Below are 15664 nucleotides of genomic sequence, written 5' to 3' on the forward strand. Positions count from 1 at the left end.
TGGCACCAACAGTAAGGTTTAGTTCATCTTCCTGTGGTGAGCTTGGGGGTATGTTATAAGTGTGATTATGGTTGACATGCTCAAGCTGGGGTAGATAGTGGAACTGAGAAGGATCTTGGTAGCTCATTCGACAAAACTTGCTGTACTCTGGTTGATAGCCCCCAACAGCTCCTTCATCAAAATCAACTGTTTCAGAATCAGTGTTATATCCCACAGCACCCTCCTCAGAGAAAGAAGAGGAGGAGGAGGAAGAAGAGGAGGAGGAGGAGGAGGAGGATGACGTTTCCGAGCTACTTGGAGAAGCTGGGCTGTGGCCAGAATCAAGAGAAAGTCCAGAGTCAGAGTCCAACTCCTCCTGCAGCTGAGATGCCTGTGCTTGACTGAACCCTTCTTCCATGGCAAGATCCAACCAACTAATCTCATCCAGCATTGCTTCCTCCAGTAAAGTACTGATGGGGTCAGCAAGGTCTGGGGTTGCTGTGCTGTTAGAAGTATCGTTGAGAGGAGGAGGGAGAAACATGTCAGTGAGGTTAGTGGCTCCAAAGGTGGCATTGACATCAGTGGAATTGCTTGAAGACAGGCTTAAAAGGGTTTCAGGAGGTCCAGTCTCCATGGTGCAGGAGTTTACTAACTCCGGGTTGAAAAAAACAGGAAAGTCTTGGCTGCAGCTGGGAAGGGAGGCTTGGTGCAGACTTACATCTTCATTTATAGGAGTGTTGCTGGACAGATTGAAATCATCAGAAGGCCCTTCCCCAGAATGTCCGTTAAATGAGGTGTCTAATGAGCTATTTACTTCCATCTCCTGTAAAACAGAAAAAAATGTAAACTTTTTAATAGTATTTGTAAAGGGGCTTTTGACTTACAACTACACTGAACCTAAAACAGTATCGTTCAACAAGAACCAAATGAGGACAAAATATATTTCCTCCTTACACAGATCAATCGTTTCAATAAGGGGCGGTTTGCATAACTGAAAGTCATTTCTAAAGGAGTGCTATGTTACACTGGCTTACCTGAAGCTCCATGAGGGCCATAATGTCCTGCCATTGTTGCTCTAGGTCCAGAGGAACATCTGCGGATGGCAGTAGAGGGGACAGCAGTGGTGTCTGAGAAGAAGACGTTGAAGGGCCTTCCAATTCAGGACAAACAGTGCCTGAAAACTAAAGCATTAAGTTTTTTCACACACTTCTGTATATGGTCAAATACAAAACAAAATTTTACTTGTAAAAATGTATGATGTTACAAAAATAAACTATCTTGCCATAGTCCTGGGGATCTCTAGATATCTTAAAAGGGTATTTTTGAGGCATCAGGTGTATGAAATTTATGAGAGAAATTTCCTAGGTTCCTCTATCTTTTAAACAAATCTTAAAAATGCTCTAATGTGAAAATGAAAGTGCACCTTCTTTCAATTGTTCTATTTTATAAAGGGCATAGTAAACATCACCTTACCACCACCAAGTTCCATAATTAGAACAAAATCTAATCTAGCATGTGACAAAAAGAAAATATAACTGAATTTGATTTCAACAAAAATAAATGCTGTATATACTTCTATACAAGTCGAGTCTTGAAGCCTGAAAAATTGATCATAAAATCAGACCCCGACTTATACGCCTGTTGAAAAATGCGACACTATTTATTTATTTTTTAAAACATCATCTTGCTTCCTCCAATCTGGCACCAGTTTCTCAGACACATCTAAATTTGTTGCAGCAGCGCAGATACCAATTTCTTTTGCCACTTCAGCAACTTAATTTAAAATCCGGTTTTATATTTTCTTCTGATCGAACGCTCCATCGTAGATGAGGGATGCTCTTACAATAAAGGTGTATGAGGGTGTAAGGGAAAAAAAAAAAAACAAAAAAAAGAAAGCACACAAAACAGTGCAAATGTGACTTCAGAATAGTTCAGGTATTACCGTGTGGTCACATGTAGGTACAATACATAGAAAAAAAAAGGCAGTGTGCTCTGTGGTGACTCTCTCAGGTGGATGTTAGCATATCATAATCTCTTGGACCAATAGCACAAGTTTTCTGCATTTGACTTATACAACCGACATTATAAAATATCGGAAATTGTACAGTAAAATCAAGACCCTGACTAAACCCAAGTATTTGTTAAACATTTTACTGATGGCAAAGTCAGCATTGGTAACATTTACTATATTTATAGAGGCCCTGGATTTCCAGATGCATCTTTCGGGTTCTCCGAAATGTCTTAGGGCATCACACTGCCTGATATTCTTGTGGGGAAAAAAAAAAACAAAAAAAACACACACAACCACAAAATTTTTTTTTAATGTGACACCAGCCTTGATGTTATTACAAGAAATTTTCACTCTAAATTTAAGGGATGTACTAGAACCCTATTGGAGGTTACAGTATACTTCTTGAAATGAGGGACATGCTCTCATCAGATAAGGGGTAAGCAGCTGCCCCATGGACCTTGGTGGTGAAGCAGGAGGTTAAGTCAGTAGCACGGTCACATATTTTAATGTTTACATTTTTGTCTGTCTTCTCTGTGCCTTTTATGGTGTACAATCTGCTGGTCTGAATTATAAGGACAGTCCTAGCACAGAGCAACTTTATAGTGATGTCCTACAAACCAGTAGGGCTTCGGTATTTTTTTTGTAAGGGGCAATGAAAGCAACCGATTTAAATCAAGAAGGAAGAGAGTGAATGAAAGATGAAAAGAATGTCCGTTATGGTCATAAACTAAACAATCAAAGTTCACAAATGGTGGATGTTAAATGTACCAAAGCTTGTGTTTCTAGGCAGGGTGATTGTTTTATTCCCCCAAGTAGCGTTCAACAAAGGAAACAGTGAGGAAAAAAAAAAAAAAAGACTAAAAAATGATGTGCATACTTTGGGTAGCCAAGCCTGTCACAGAAACATACCCAGTGGAATGTGGAAAACTAAATGGGAGATAATTTCTAGGCCCATAAAGCTGGTGAAGTCCTGCTCAGGTGTTACTGTTACATCTAAGACATCAGATTTATGCTATTATCACATCTGATGGAATCTCTACTTCTGGAAAAAAATAAAATAAAAAAACAGCTAATCTCAGTCTAGATCATATTAAAAAGCTATTTTTTATACTGCAATACAAGCTAAACTCCCTGCGAACATGGCAGTTGTCTCATATTATATTAATGCAGAGAATACAACCTGTGTTAATTATTCAGTTGTTTGTTATACTTTTCTTACTTAGAAGCATTCTGTACTGAAATATAATTTCTTCAGGTCATAGCAAAGTGTGAAATTAAACCAGTGACAAATGTAAAGAAAAAAGAAACCTGAAGAGATGAACACAGCTCAGATTGCTTTGGTTTAAATAATGTAAATACGCCACTACATATTCACTAATTGGTAAGTGACAACAGACTAACCACCTAAATAATCATTAGTTGCAGCTCTAGATACTATTTCAGCTCAGAAGCATTACAGAATTTAAGGTAGATATGAGTGAATTTAAACAACTTCAGGAAATTAGTTGTAAGTTTGGAGAAAGAAGTTTAAGTTTGCAATTTAATTTACAGACATGATCCAAAATGAACAAGCTTAGTGAACAGATATTTACCTCCGCTTCTTCACCAAAAGGAAATGTGGCCTCTAGCAAACGAAGACATTCTTGTAAGGATAAGGCAGTCTGATCCGTAAGGCCAGTAACCTGTAAAAAATTGCGCAATTAGCAAAAAAAGTTACAATCATGCCCATTTTACTAAACATAAATAACTTTTAAAGACACGGTGTAAGCATCACTGTTAATTACTCAATAAAGAAACAATGACACAGTCATCTTATGGTATACAATTATCTATTAAGATTCAAAATAACAACAACACACAAGACTCTCAATCATGACAACCTCTGTATACAAGTACAGCACTGTACATAATATTACATATAGACCACATCTTAAACAGATTTTATGAGCCTGCTTTCAGGTTATGCAGTAGAAGACAAGCAGAACAATATGAGCCTGGGAAACAAAGCTGTGCAAAGACTTGACTTTTCAGTATAAATTTTAGAAATTTGCAATCACTCCCTTCTAACTTTGACCCTTGCCTCTTCAGTATATGTTTTCCTAAGTAGCACTGCGGCCCCCTCATAACAGCAATACATCCAAATATAATAATAATAATAATAATAATAATAATAATATTTATAAGGCACTTTACATTTGTAGTAAATCTCAAAGTGCTAAGTAAAAAAAAATGTAAACAAAGACACAAGATAAAAACAAAGAAAACAATAATTAGAGGCAATTTTGTTAATATGCTTTCCTAAATAGAAAAGTCTTTAACTGTTTTTTAAAACAGCCCACAATCTGCTGTGTTCTCAGGTTCTCTGGTAGGGCATTCCAGAGCTGTGGAGCAGCTACAGTATATAGCCAATATACACATAACATTACTTCACCATTAATCTTTTTAACAGGGAACTAACACAAAACTCATAATCTACAGTTTGTGTGGCACCTTCATGTTTGAATTTGTGCCTGTACTACTTGATAAAAAAACATCCACTAATTAAATACATGTAAAGGGATATAACAACAATAATGCAATAAGATATTTCAACAACACTGCTGCAACATTAAGAGTTTCTGGTGGCCATACACTATAAACTCGACAATTAATGGCATATAGTTAATGCACATTTTACCCACTTGCTCGGGAATGCTCTCTCCTGTCTCGCCATCTACAGGCAACGAGTCCGGAGTTCCTCGTAAGTTCAGGCCATTCCTCCAGCTCTCGCCATACTCTCTGTCATCACTCTGTGGCTTCTCCACTTCATTGTCTTTTTGCCGGTTGCTATAATCGAACACATCACGGCCTGCCCCCAAGTCGATATCTTGCCGCCATAAAATATCAATTAAATCTATGTCCTGGAAACAGAAATTAAAAAAAAAAGGAATTAAAAAACATCAATCCACTGTTATATTACTGAGACATAGTCTTAACACAAAGAAGCAATACTGTAACAACTGCACCTACCTGCTGCAAGCACACAAACACACAAAGAGTTTAATGACAACAGGTAAGAACTTAAAAGTTACCAGACCAAGGTCTCAAATACTTCTTTGAAATGGTTTATTAATTACACTGTAACAGTACATTTGTTGTTGTACTACATATATTGGAAACAAAGCTTTATATAGAATTTCAGGGGACAGCAAGGCAAATTTAATGCCAAATATCAGGTCATTGAGGAAGGTTGGAGGAAATTATATACTTGTTTATATCTTGCGAAAGAAACACAACTGACTGGAAATAAAGCAGGGTTTCTTTTTGAAATGAAACAGTTAGCAACTGTTTCACATTATACACATATGCACTTGACACTCAAACCATGGAGAGGTGCCCATTTCACAGAGTGCACCAGAGGCAGAGGCTGTACTGCATTGGCATCAAACTAATCTAGGTGGTTAGGGTTAAGTTAGCTTTGTAATTTTGTTTGACACAATGCCTTATAATTTTCTTAGACAGTCCACTGGTAAATTATTCCTAGCTTCTTGCAGGATCTGCCATAGACCTTTTGATTTTGGCTGCTTTTGCTTTTTGTTCTTTTCCCCGCCCAAGTGATTCCATACATCTTTAGTTATGCAGAGGTAAAGGCTCTGAGGTGGCTAATCTAATACAATCAGTGATTTATCAGCAGGGGTCCAATCCAAGTAAATTTTAACTGTGTATGCAGTGTGTCTAGGGTCATCATCATGCTTAAAGATGAATTTCTGCCAAAAACTACTCCCCCCCCCGCCCAAAGGTGCAGCATAATGCAGCAAAATCTGTTCATAGTATTCAACAGTCATCATTTCATTGATTTTGACAAGATCGTCTACACCATTGGCTGAAATGAACAACCAGATGATAGCAGAGCTGCCACCAGCCTTTAAAGATGGCAACAGACAGGTATCAATGTATTTCTTGCCAAATCTTCTTCAGTCATACAGATATCTTTGTGAACCAAAAATGTAGACTTGCCAGTTCCAAACACTTTTTGCCACTGGGTGTTGCCTTGTGCTTTAAGGTGTTTCATGTACTACATTCTCTTCTGACTGTGGTCTTTTTATAAATACGGTTTCTTAGTTTATTTCTTTCTAACCCTCTCCTCAGCATGGCAAAATATTTGCAGTTACAATCGTGTGCACCCATTTAGGTGTTACTTGGACCACTATCACACTTGGTTTGACTACACATACAAATATACACCCTAATCACAATTTCAATATTTGTGATTTTTTTAAAGATTATTAATGAAATCATTTTTAAATCACAGCTGAGATTTTGGACCTTAGTTAAACTAAATGATGTCCCAGATTCCCCAACTTGAGAAAAGGGTGTGTTTGTGTGAGTATATGTTTGAAAATTACAAAACTACCAAACTTTACTACCTTGAAACATACTGCATTTAGTACATAATTCCTGTTAGTACTGAACAGTATCTTTGTATACAATATTTTTTTCTATTGATGCTTGGATCCTCAAATTGCTTTGTGGCTGTGATAAAACTGCTTGATTAACAAAGAAGTCTGATGCAATGGGCAGCAATCTAACCGTGTTTCTTAGTTGAAGAGCAAACATGTGGACCATTAAACCATCTGTGATCACAACCTGTGTGAAGGGCTGCTATCCATTAATATTAGAGTATTTCTTACCATTCTGACACCTAGCTGAACCATGGGGAGCAAAACCTATAAAAATATACATAAACTCACATATACACACACATGCACACAATGGTCGGCTCTATACATTTTATTTAGATTATAAACAGTGCAAGCAGCTGCAACAGGGCATCAGTTTCATGTATTTTTATGCTTGGCTTGTGGAGGAGTGTTTTTCCTCTCTCACTTTTTTGGCACTGCAGTTTGAAACTTTCCACTTTCACTGCCCAGTACATGGCATCTTACTATTCTGAAAATGTTCATAATTGTTACAGTTTTGCTTTCTGGCTGGGATATTTATCATTGTTGTAAGCTTTGTTTATTTGTATTATATGATCAATCCTTTTTATTAAAAAAGGCAGCACAGTAATTGTTGCCAGAAGTCTGCATTTTTTGACAAACCTCTGCACTGCAGAGCTATATTCTGAAGTACATATTATTGTGAGTGGAAATAAGACACCAGATAAAGTGGATATTGGACATTATTAGAAATGTAGAAGGTAAATGCAAGTTGGTTAGATCACTAAAGAGCTGCAAGGTTAAAGCCAAAAACAGAGAAGCACAATTAGAGCCAGAGAGATCATTCTGAAGATCAGAGAAGTTTAGCTCTTCTACATTCCAGTATGTCTAGACTGCAGCCAAAAGGACACACCCTCTAACTATAAATGATACTCAAGAAGGGAATTCAATGGGAATATCTGCTTTAGAAAGGTGCCATAAGAAGCTAACATTGTTCCTTAAAAAATAAAAATGTAGATTGGCGTCTTGTTAAGTTCAGCCAAGGGCAAGTACCTCTCTGTTTGCCGTTGTAGAGGGCGGATATTTATAATTAGAAATTAGACCATTTACCAAAGATTAAACTAAATGGAAAAATGTGAGCCATTTTTAAGTGTTATGACAAATGACTCCTAACCCCAGGGTAGAAATTTGCTGATGGCTAAGCAGGAAACTTCAAGATGATGTCTAAATAGATGCCCTCTACTTATTTGAATTAGTATTTGTAGCTTGAAGTTGTATTTGTGTGGTGTTCTTCAAGTGGGAAATCCAACAGCATAAAGCTGGCAAACCATGAACTTTGAAAGAACCAGAGAGGAAGCCAAGGTCTTGTTTACACCCTTTATGTATTATTTACTGTGCACTTAAATCCCAAGGAAAAACACCTAGTAGGAATGTACTATAAGTAAACATTTGTCTAATTTATTGCATATAGGTTAATGGCTGGATGGATGGATGCATTAATTAATTTATAGCTTACAAGTTCTTGGACATGAATAACCAATCAGAGGAATTACATCCCCATCACAAGAAGATTAAACAAAGAGAGAAGGGGTGAAGAGGAGACAGCTAATTTGTTAACTGCTGCAAAATACAAACATCATCCTTGAAATTCACCACTGGTCAAGCCCTGTGAAGGTTTTAAATATATTTTGGCCATGTTCCAAGGCTCAGATTACAAGTTTAGTCATGGGACAAAACAGCAACACACTGGCCATATTTCAGTTTTCCATACAGCTGCACGACATGTAAGCACAGCTATCAGGCTGTCAGGGAGCAAAACAGAAAAAAGGCGCAGCTACTTGTAACAGTAGGCATCCAGCACATCTAATGCAGGGTATAATTTAGGAGAGAAAATGTACACAGGACAAATTCTCTGGTAAACTCCTGTTTCATCTAGCTTTGATTCAACATAAAGTATGAGAATAATGGACAATCAAAAGATAAACTGTTGGTGATAAAATTATAATGAAAGTTGCAGATGAGGTCACTAACATTTGGCAAAATTAAGATAGTGTTGATGGTTAAAACAAAACATACTAAGGTGTGGGAGTATATGTGAACTAACACAGGTAAAGCCCAAAAGCCAGAAGGACAGAACACAAAAAAACTGGTAAGCTGCAACATTCAACAAATGTGAGCAGTTAATATGAAGCAGGGAGGTGAAGCCACAGACTTAACAAGGAGATGGGCAGCAAGGTGGTCAGGTACAGAAAGATAAAAAAATATCAGCGCCATGCGACATCTGAAAACCTTGTGCCCACCCGAGGAAGAAGTCAATCCACATTAAAGAACTTCAGAATTAGACAAGACAAGGTCCCAGAGTAGGAAAATCCAAATTACTCTAGTTGTTCATACGTTATTTTTAAATTAGCAATCAAATTATAACCACATTTATTCTATAATAAATTTCGTCCTTAATGCTTTAAAATTGCACTTAGGGGGTTCAAAGGCTCGGTTACTTTTAATTTCACAACAATGAAAAGAGATGTTCACCAATGATTTTAATAAACTGTCTGAAAGACGATGATCCATTGAAAAGCATTGCAAAATTGGGAAAGCCTTGTTGTGATATAAGCAGTTGAAAGTGAACACTATAGTCATTGTTGTACACACTAGCACATCCTACAGCATGAGGGCACAATTAAGTCCTTCACCTCAACTACAAAGGGCGTTCAGATTTTGAGCTATCTTTGTTCCTTTATTAGTTGTACACAAACAACTGTATTACACACGTGGATTTATTAAAACTGGTCATTGCTGCAGATAGCACTGTTCATTCTGGGCTTACAACACATAGTGTAGCTTAATTAATACAGAATTAAATGTCCTAAAAAACAAAAGAACTGGTGGAGGACTTTAAGCAAAACAAACGATTACTACATTTATACAAAGTATAACTGGTGAAGCTGAAGTGGTAGCGCAGATTTTCAAGCTCTTAGATATTACTACCATTTTAAGCACTCTAACATGGGAGGGGCAGTATATCTGGCAAGGTTACAAAATGTTTAGAGATTGATCTTTCTAAGACAGTTAAAGAAACTCAGCATTATAGAAAGCAATAATTACCTTTCACAGTTCCGTTTTTAAAGCGTTTCAAAATTCTCTATCCCAATTCAGTAGGGCAATACCAGAATCCATTACAAAAATCTAGTGTACCAAAGTTTGTCTCACTCTTGCATGTCACCTGACCCTAACTGCACCTAACTCTCAACATGTGAGGACTTCATAAAGCTTTTTTAGACTGAACCAGACAAACCTATGCTATGTCAGTTACTCAGTAATCACCACTCCCAATCCTAGCACCAGGAGTTGTTCTAACGGGTTAAGTTCTAATTTAGTTAAATGTATACATTAAGGTCGGCTATGTAATGTTCTTTGTATGAACCCTTCCCAATTTGCCATGGGTAACTATAACAGTGCACATATATTCAGACAACATAGTTGTAAGGATCACCAAGGTACACAAGTCCACGTACCATACAAAAGGTCTAAAGTCATTCAAAAATCTACCAATCAGTCTACATCTCTATTCTCACCTATGGTCATAAACTTTGTGTGGTGACTGAAAGACTGAAAGGGTGAGGAGCTTACAATATGGGAGAAACCAGGGGTGGAACTGATGTTTCTGTTTCTCAAGAGAAACAAGCTCAGCTTGTTTGAACACGTAGGTAAATATGCTACCTGGGTATCTCCTGTGGGACAAGTACCAGGCATGACCCAGAAGGATGAAGAGCAAACCCAAAAAATAAGGTAAAGAGGTTATATCTCTCAGATGGCCTGGAAGCATCAGGAAATTCCTCAAAAAGTACTGGAGAAAGTCAATAAGAGTTAGGCAGCCCTGTTTCAACCCACATTAGCTTGTTGTCATCACGACCCTCAACAGGACAAGTCGAATGAAAATGATGATGATAATGATATTGTTCTTTAGTGTGGCAATTTCAGCAGGAGAGCAATACAAGCTTGCTTTTAAAATTCTTGGTCGCCAACCTCTCATTATGCATTCACAGGGCTCTAGACTAACTTTTTGCACTGGTGCGCCTAACAAATTTTCAACCGCATCACATTTAACACCACAGTTTTACAAGTTCACTTTATTTATTTATTTATTTATTTTATTTTTTTAAATCGCTGTCCATATAGGCAATATTGACTTGTAAATGATTAACTAACAATCTGGTCAATATAAAGTTCTTTATTTGAAGGCAAGCACAATTCTACAAGAAAGGTAACTTACTGAAAAAGTGTTGGTGCTTAAAGTGCTTTACTGAGCTGAAATTTAAACTTAAAAAATCTCAAGATAAATTAACTAAAAAGAAAATCTAAATTAAGTGTTTTAAGGGCTTCAAACTGAACATCTCATGGCTCAATGTCTTATGGACTATCCTCCATTGCAGTCACATGCCCCTCGGATGGCCAACTCCTGTAGTTTGGCCTTCTTGATCTTTGGCCTTGACTAAACCAGCTGGCCACACTCTCTCTAGCATCAAAATCTTCCAGACTTGGGCATGAGCATGCTCGACCTCAAAGTGTCCAATAAGTATATTCACCGGTCTTCCTCTCCACAAGATACGACCGTACACAATGACGCATTCCTTTGTGGCGATATCTGTGTCTCCGTCGATCAGGAATGCCATGTACGCACTGTTCGCATTTTGCACAGACGTCTTTTTTTTCTATGTATCTGCGATGACTCCTATAAATTGGGCGCACGCGACATCATTGCTGTACGTCGGGTTTACGTTCAAGCCATTTTTCTTCATAAGAATTATTTCGGACTTGAATTTAGTGAAGGGAAGTTCTTCTTTTGCAATATTGTAGGCAACGTTAAACTTAATTATCATCTCGGCCTCGTCTGATGATCTGTTTGCTGCTGCCTGCCGCTGAAAGGCAGCGGGGAGAGGGGACACTTGAGCAGTGCATTTATCGCGGCATGTAATGTGTTTTATAGATCCATTGTGCTTTTTCAGCGTTTCAATTCTAAATGTATTAGAACCAGTCACAAATGCACTACTGCCGGCCATGGTCTTCCCACACTCTTTACAGTAAATACAGTGCATTTTATTATCGGCTTTACTGTATCGTAGCCAGGGAAACTGGTCAAGCCACTCTTTTCGAAATGTATACACTTTACCCCTTTTAATTTCAGTGGGCTCGGACTCGATTGTATGTGGCTCATTATCTAATGCCGTCTCCGGACCAGGGCTTGCTATAACTTGGGAGGTTGATGACTCCGTGTCAGAGCATTGGTTATGATTTTTGGACGGATCAGGCCCTAACTTAACATTCTTAACGAAAAAGCTGTCAATCGTTCTTTTCATCTTCTCTCATAATCCGCGGCTACATCCACTGTTTACCTGATGGGCTACTCACCTCTCTCTGTCTGACTGCATCACATGCATTTTCAAACGTACACACACGTACAGGAATATCTGGACCACGGCCAATCAGAGTGGGGGCGGGATCCGCCCTTCACTATCTCTGATTGGTTTAGACTACGATATGGGCCTAATGTGTGTGTCTGTTGTTGAACAACAGGGAGACTTTAAGAGTCACGGAGTTTCGTTTTTTTCCCCCTCGAACGGCTGGTCGCACCGGTGCAACCTTGGATTTTTTTTTAGTCGCACCATTGAGAAATTAGGTCGCACATTTGGTCGCACTCTAGAGCCCTGATTCACTATATCAAACTGAAAAATAAAGCCATTTAAATCTTTTCTGATGCATCGTACACAGCCCTCCCCCCATCAGCATTTCTTACAGGTACCCACCCACAGCTGAACCTTGAACTTAACAGATGAGTGTGTTCAAGTGTGTTTGTGTTAAACTGTTTGTGGGTTAACAGGAAATGGCAATCACTTTTGCCTTATACTGCAAGCATGTATTGATATCGCTGGTATGAACTTCACTCAATAAAATTCCACACAACCAAACCTGTTACAGTAATAAAGTACAATTTAAATGAAGTCTAAGAGCAACTTCCACTATTTTCACCCTTGGAAAAGTTAACCCTAACACTGGTAAAATGTGCCACAAATTTATTATTCTCCATTATGTATTCAAGAGTCTAACACCATTGGAAAAAAGAAAAAAAAAACAAAAAAAACATACACAAGTACTCAAAATGCCTATCACTACCTAATGTACCAGCTTCAAACAAACCAGAACTTGTTTTTTCATTTTGTAAGAACAATAAAGAGATCCACGATTTGCTAAAACCTACTTCAAAATATGGCTGCCCTTTTGTAAAGGTTTGACTGAATGTCATGTTTTAAAAGTTTCAACTGTCTAGTTTAGATAACAAGTAGAAATCTCTTCCAACTTCCAAGTCAGTAATAGCTCCAAAAGAAGCAATACCTAATTCATTATAAAAATGGTTTCCTTTTATCTTTGTTTTTTTTTTTTTAATTTTATATGAAGACAAAAACATTCCATACGATCAAGTCTAACTGATACAACAAAGAAGATAACATTACATACAATCAGGTCAAACTTAACTAGATACTCCTGCCAGATTTTAAAAGCAAGTCTCTCTCACTCGCTCTCTTTTCAAGGTTTTCTATTGACTTTAGTGAATGTATATGAAGTCTGTTTGAGGATCCTGAACAGGGGTGTCTCTCCTCAGGTTTTTCTTTACTCAAAGCTGAAGAGTTTCTTAGCCCCCTTGGCATGTTACAGTAGGGATATATGCCCTAACCTTTGAGTTCATTCATGTCCCTTGGTCTTCCTTGTGCAGAAATATAAATTGTATTTGCGGCAGGATGAACAAAAAAACAGAAATCTCGACTGGAACATGAGGAGCTTATAAGCATTTTATGCTTAGATCCAACAACCTTGGGATTAACTGTTTTTTATTTCAATCCATGCACTCAAAAAAAAAAAATTTATGAGAGCAGGTTTGCTTACTTTTGCTAAAGCAGGAACAAGTTAGTGAAGAGCCTGCAAAGGACACAAATACATGGAGGACAGCAACACAAATGAACAGGATTAAAATCAACAGTCGCAAACAACTGTAGCAACTGTCACCACCAGACAAATGCAGAATAAATGATATTTTAGATGTACACACAGGTTAAACATGTCATGCTGGGTCGATTTATGGGTCACGCGATCATCAGTACACTTTGATCCATATCACTAGGTGCACTGACCCTTTTCTAAACAGGATTGGTGCATTAGCAGTACACTGGATTACAACTTTGGAGGAATTGAAGCAGGCTGGAGCGCTAGGTTTGCAGTAAGATCATTGTGTATTCTAATTGAAATCCTTTCATAATTTGCCTTCTTGTTTCTCTGGTTCAGACATCGGTAGGTGGGCATAATACAAGGGATGCCAAGCTTGGCATCTGGTGGGCTGGAGTGTCAATATGATTATTCAATCCTTTCATGTAATGGCTTAATCGAGCCTCTTGTTTCTGCCTTTTCACATTTCAGTGGTACAGACATAGTGACTAGCTTTGTGTTTCTGTTTTGAACACTTGTGCTAATATCACGAACACCTTCACATAAGGAACTATTAAGCTTAGAATGACTTTTTGATCAGTGAGGACTTCTGTAATAAAACTGAATTTCAGAAAGATTGTTTATTTCTAAAATAATTCTGAAATATTTCTAGAAAGGGCACAGTGATAGGAGGTAATTGCCTCACTGCTCACAGAGACTGGGTTCAAAGTCTGACCTGGTCACTCTGTGAGGAGTAGGCATGTTCTCCACACGTTCTAGTGGGGTTTTCATTGGATATACCATATTTGCTTTTACAGTATATCTAATGGACATACAAGGAGCCAATTGAAATTGGTCTAGGGTGCGAGAGAGAGACAGACAGACAGACAGACAGTGAGTGCCCAACAACTGCTAGGCAACCCAGGTTTAGTTGCTACTTTAAAGCCAATGCTGCCAGAATAAGCTATGGCTCTCTGTGACCATAAAATAGATTAAGCATGTTTAGTAAAAGGAGGCGAAGATGAATAAATACTTCATGTTAGCTGCTAATGAATATGTCACAGTATTTGCATTTTTAAAACACTTTCAATGAGAAATCAGTATTCAATCAGAAATAATAAAATAACAATATGTGCAAGTGCCATGATGAGACTGAATTTTTAAGGACATTTTCAAAACAGACACTGCAGATGGTTGTGAAAACTCACAAGCTGAATTTAAAAACACAATCAAAAAAGCAAAATGAAAAGAAGTTTTAATTGGCCTCATATAAAAACCTTAGCATAGAACACTGCTGAACAAACATAGTGACAATCCTGGAGCAGATTTAGAAATGCTTGATACATAGCATGCATTTTCCCTCCAGTATGTTCCAATTATTGTATTGTAATTTTTGTAAATGATGGAAAGGCTCTCTTAAGGAATACAGAGAAAATGCTATGAGAAATTCTGTGTAATAAAATTATGAATACATTTTCCAAACTCCACCTCTGTTTAATCCACTAAATCTGATTTGTTCTAGGAGATTTGAAGGGCTCCTTTTTAACTTGTGTGTTCATGAAAAACACAGCAGACTGTGACTACCAGAATGGTGGACAGCATCTGAATCCAAATAGACCCTGGTGTAGTTTGTTACATTGAAAGGGATGTCAGTGCATGTGGTCTAGCACTAGCTCTTCACATCCTCAGATAAGGAGATTTAAAGAAGACTGTGATGGTCAGTGCAATTTTCTATGCAGTGGTGGTCTGCACTAGTAACATCACTTCAAGGAAGGCCCACCAAATCAACAAGCCAATTAAAAGGGAAAACACAGTTATAGGACACACTCTGGACCCCTTGGTGGTGGTAGCAAAGGAGAGAATGGAAACAAAACTGAGTGCCATTATGAACAATGCTACCTATCCTCTCTCTAACACACTAACACTGAGGACTTTTAGCCAATGAATAATTTGGCAGAAGTGTGTCAAGAAACGCTACAGAGGTTCCTTTAAACCAAAAGGCAATATACCTGCATAATACCTCACTGTGACTGTGATAGTCAAGTCCTAAATTTTCTTTCTTGCCTTTTAGTCATTCTGGTGTGTGTATATTTATCTATTATCTGTCCATTTATGTATTTATTTAGTGTATATTTATCTATTATCTGCCCATTTATGTATTTATTTAAATATCTTCTGTAAAAAGCCAAACTTTCCCCTTGGAACAAAAACTTCTATCCATCCAAAATCACACACATCATTAACAATATGTAGTAATTCAAGTGAATTAAAAATTTTAAAA

General features: G+C 37.7%; 1 protein-coding gene across 2 annotated transcripts in view; it reads right to left on the minus strand.

Annotated features, from left to right (window-relative positions):
- Window positions 1-15664, minus strand: part of nfe2l1b (nuclear factor, erythroid 2-like 1b) — a 32060-nt gene that overhangs the window by 2879 nt on the left and 13517 nt on the right. For both annotated transcript variants that reach the window (XM_039739443.1, XM_039739442.1), the window contains exons 3-6: window positions 4672-4890; window positions 3583-3672; window positions 1014-1160; window positions 1-802 (exon numbers count right to left, since the gene is read on the minus strand). The exon at window positions 1-802 is cut by the window's left edge and continues 2879 nt beyond it. In XM_039739443.1, the coding sequence (XP_039595377.1) occupies window positions 1-802; window positions 1014-1160; window positions 3583-3672; window positions 4672-4890 (1258 nt within the window). The remainder of the gene's footprint in view (window positions 803-1013; window positions 1161-3582; window positions 3673-4671; window positions 4891-15664) is intronic.

The sequence above is a fragment of the Polypterus senegalus genome, chromosome 17 (assembly GCF_016835505.1).
Source record: "Polypterus senegalus isolate Bchr_013 chromosome 17, ASM1683550v1, whole genome shotgun sequence".
Lineage (NCBI taxonomy): Eukaryota > Metazoa > Chordata > Cladistia > Polypteriformes > Polypteridae > Polypterus > Polypterus senegalus.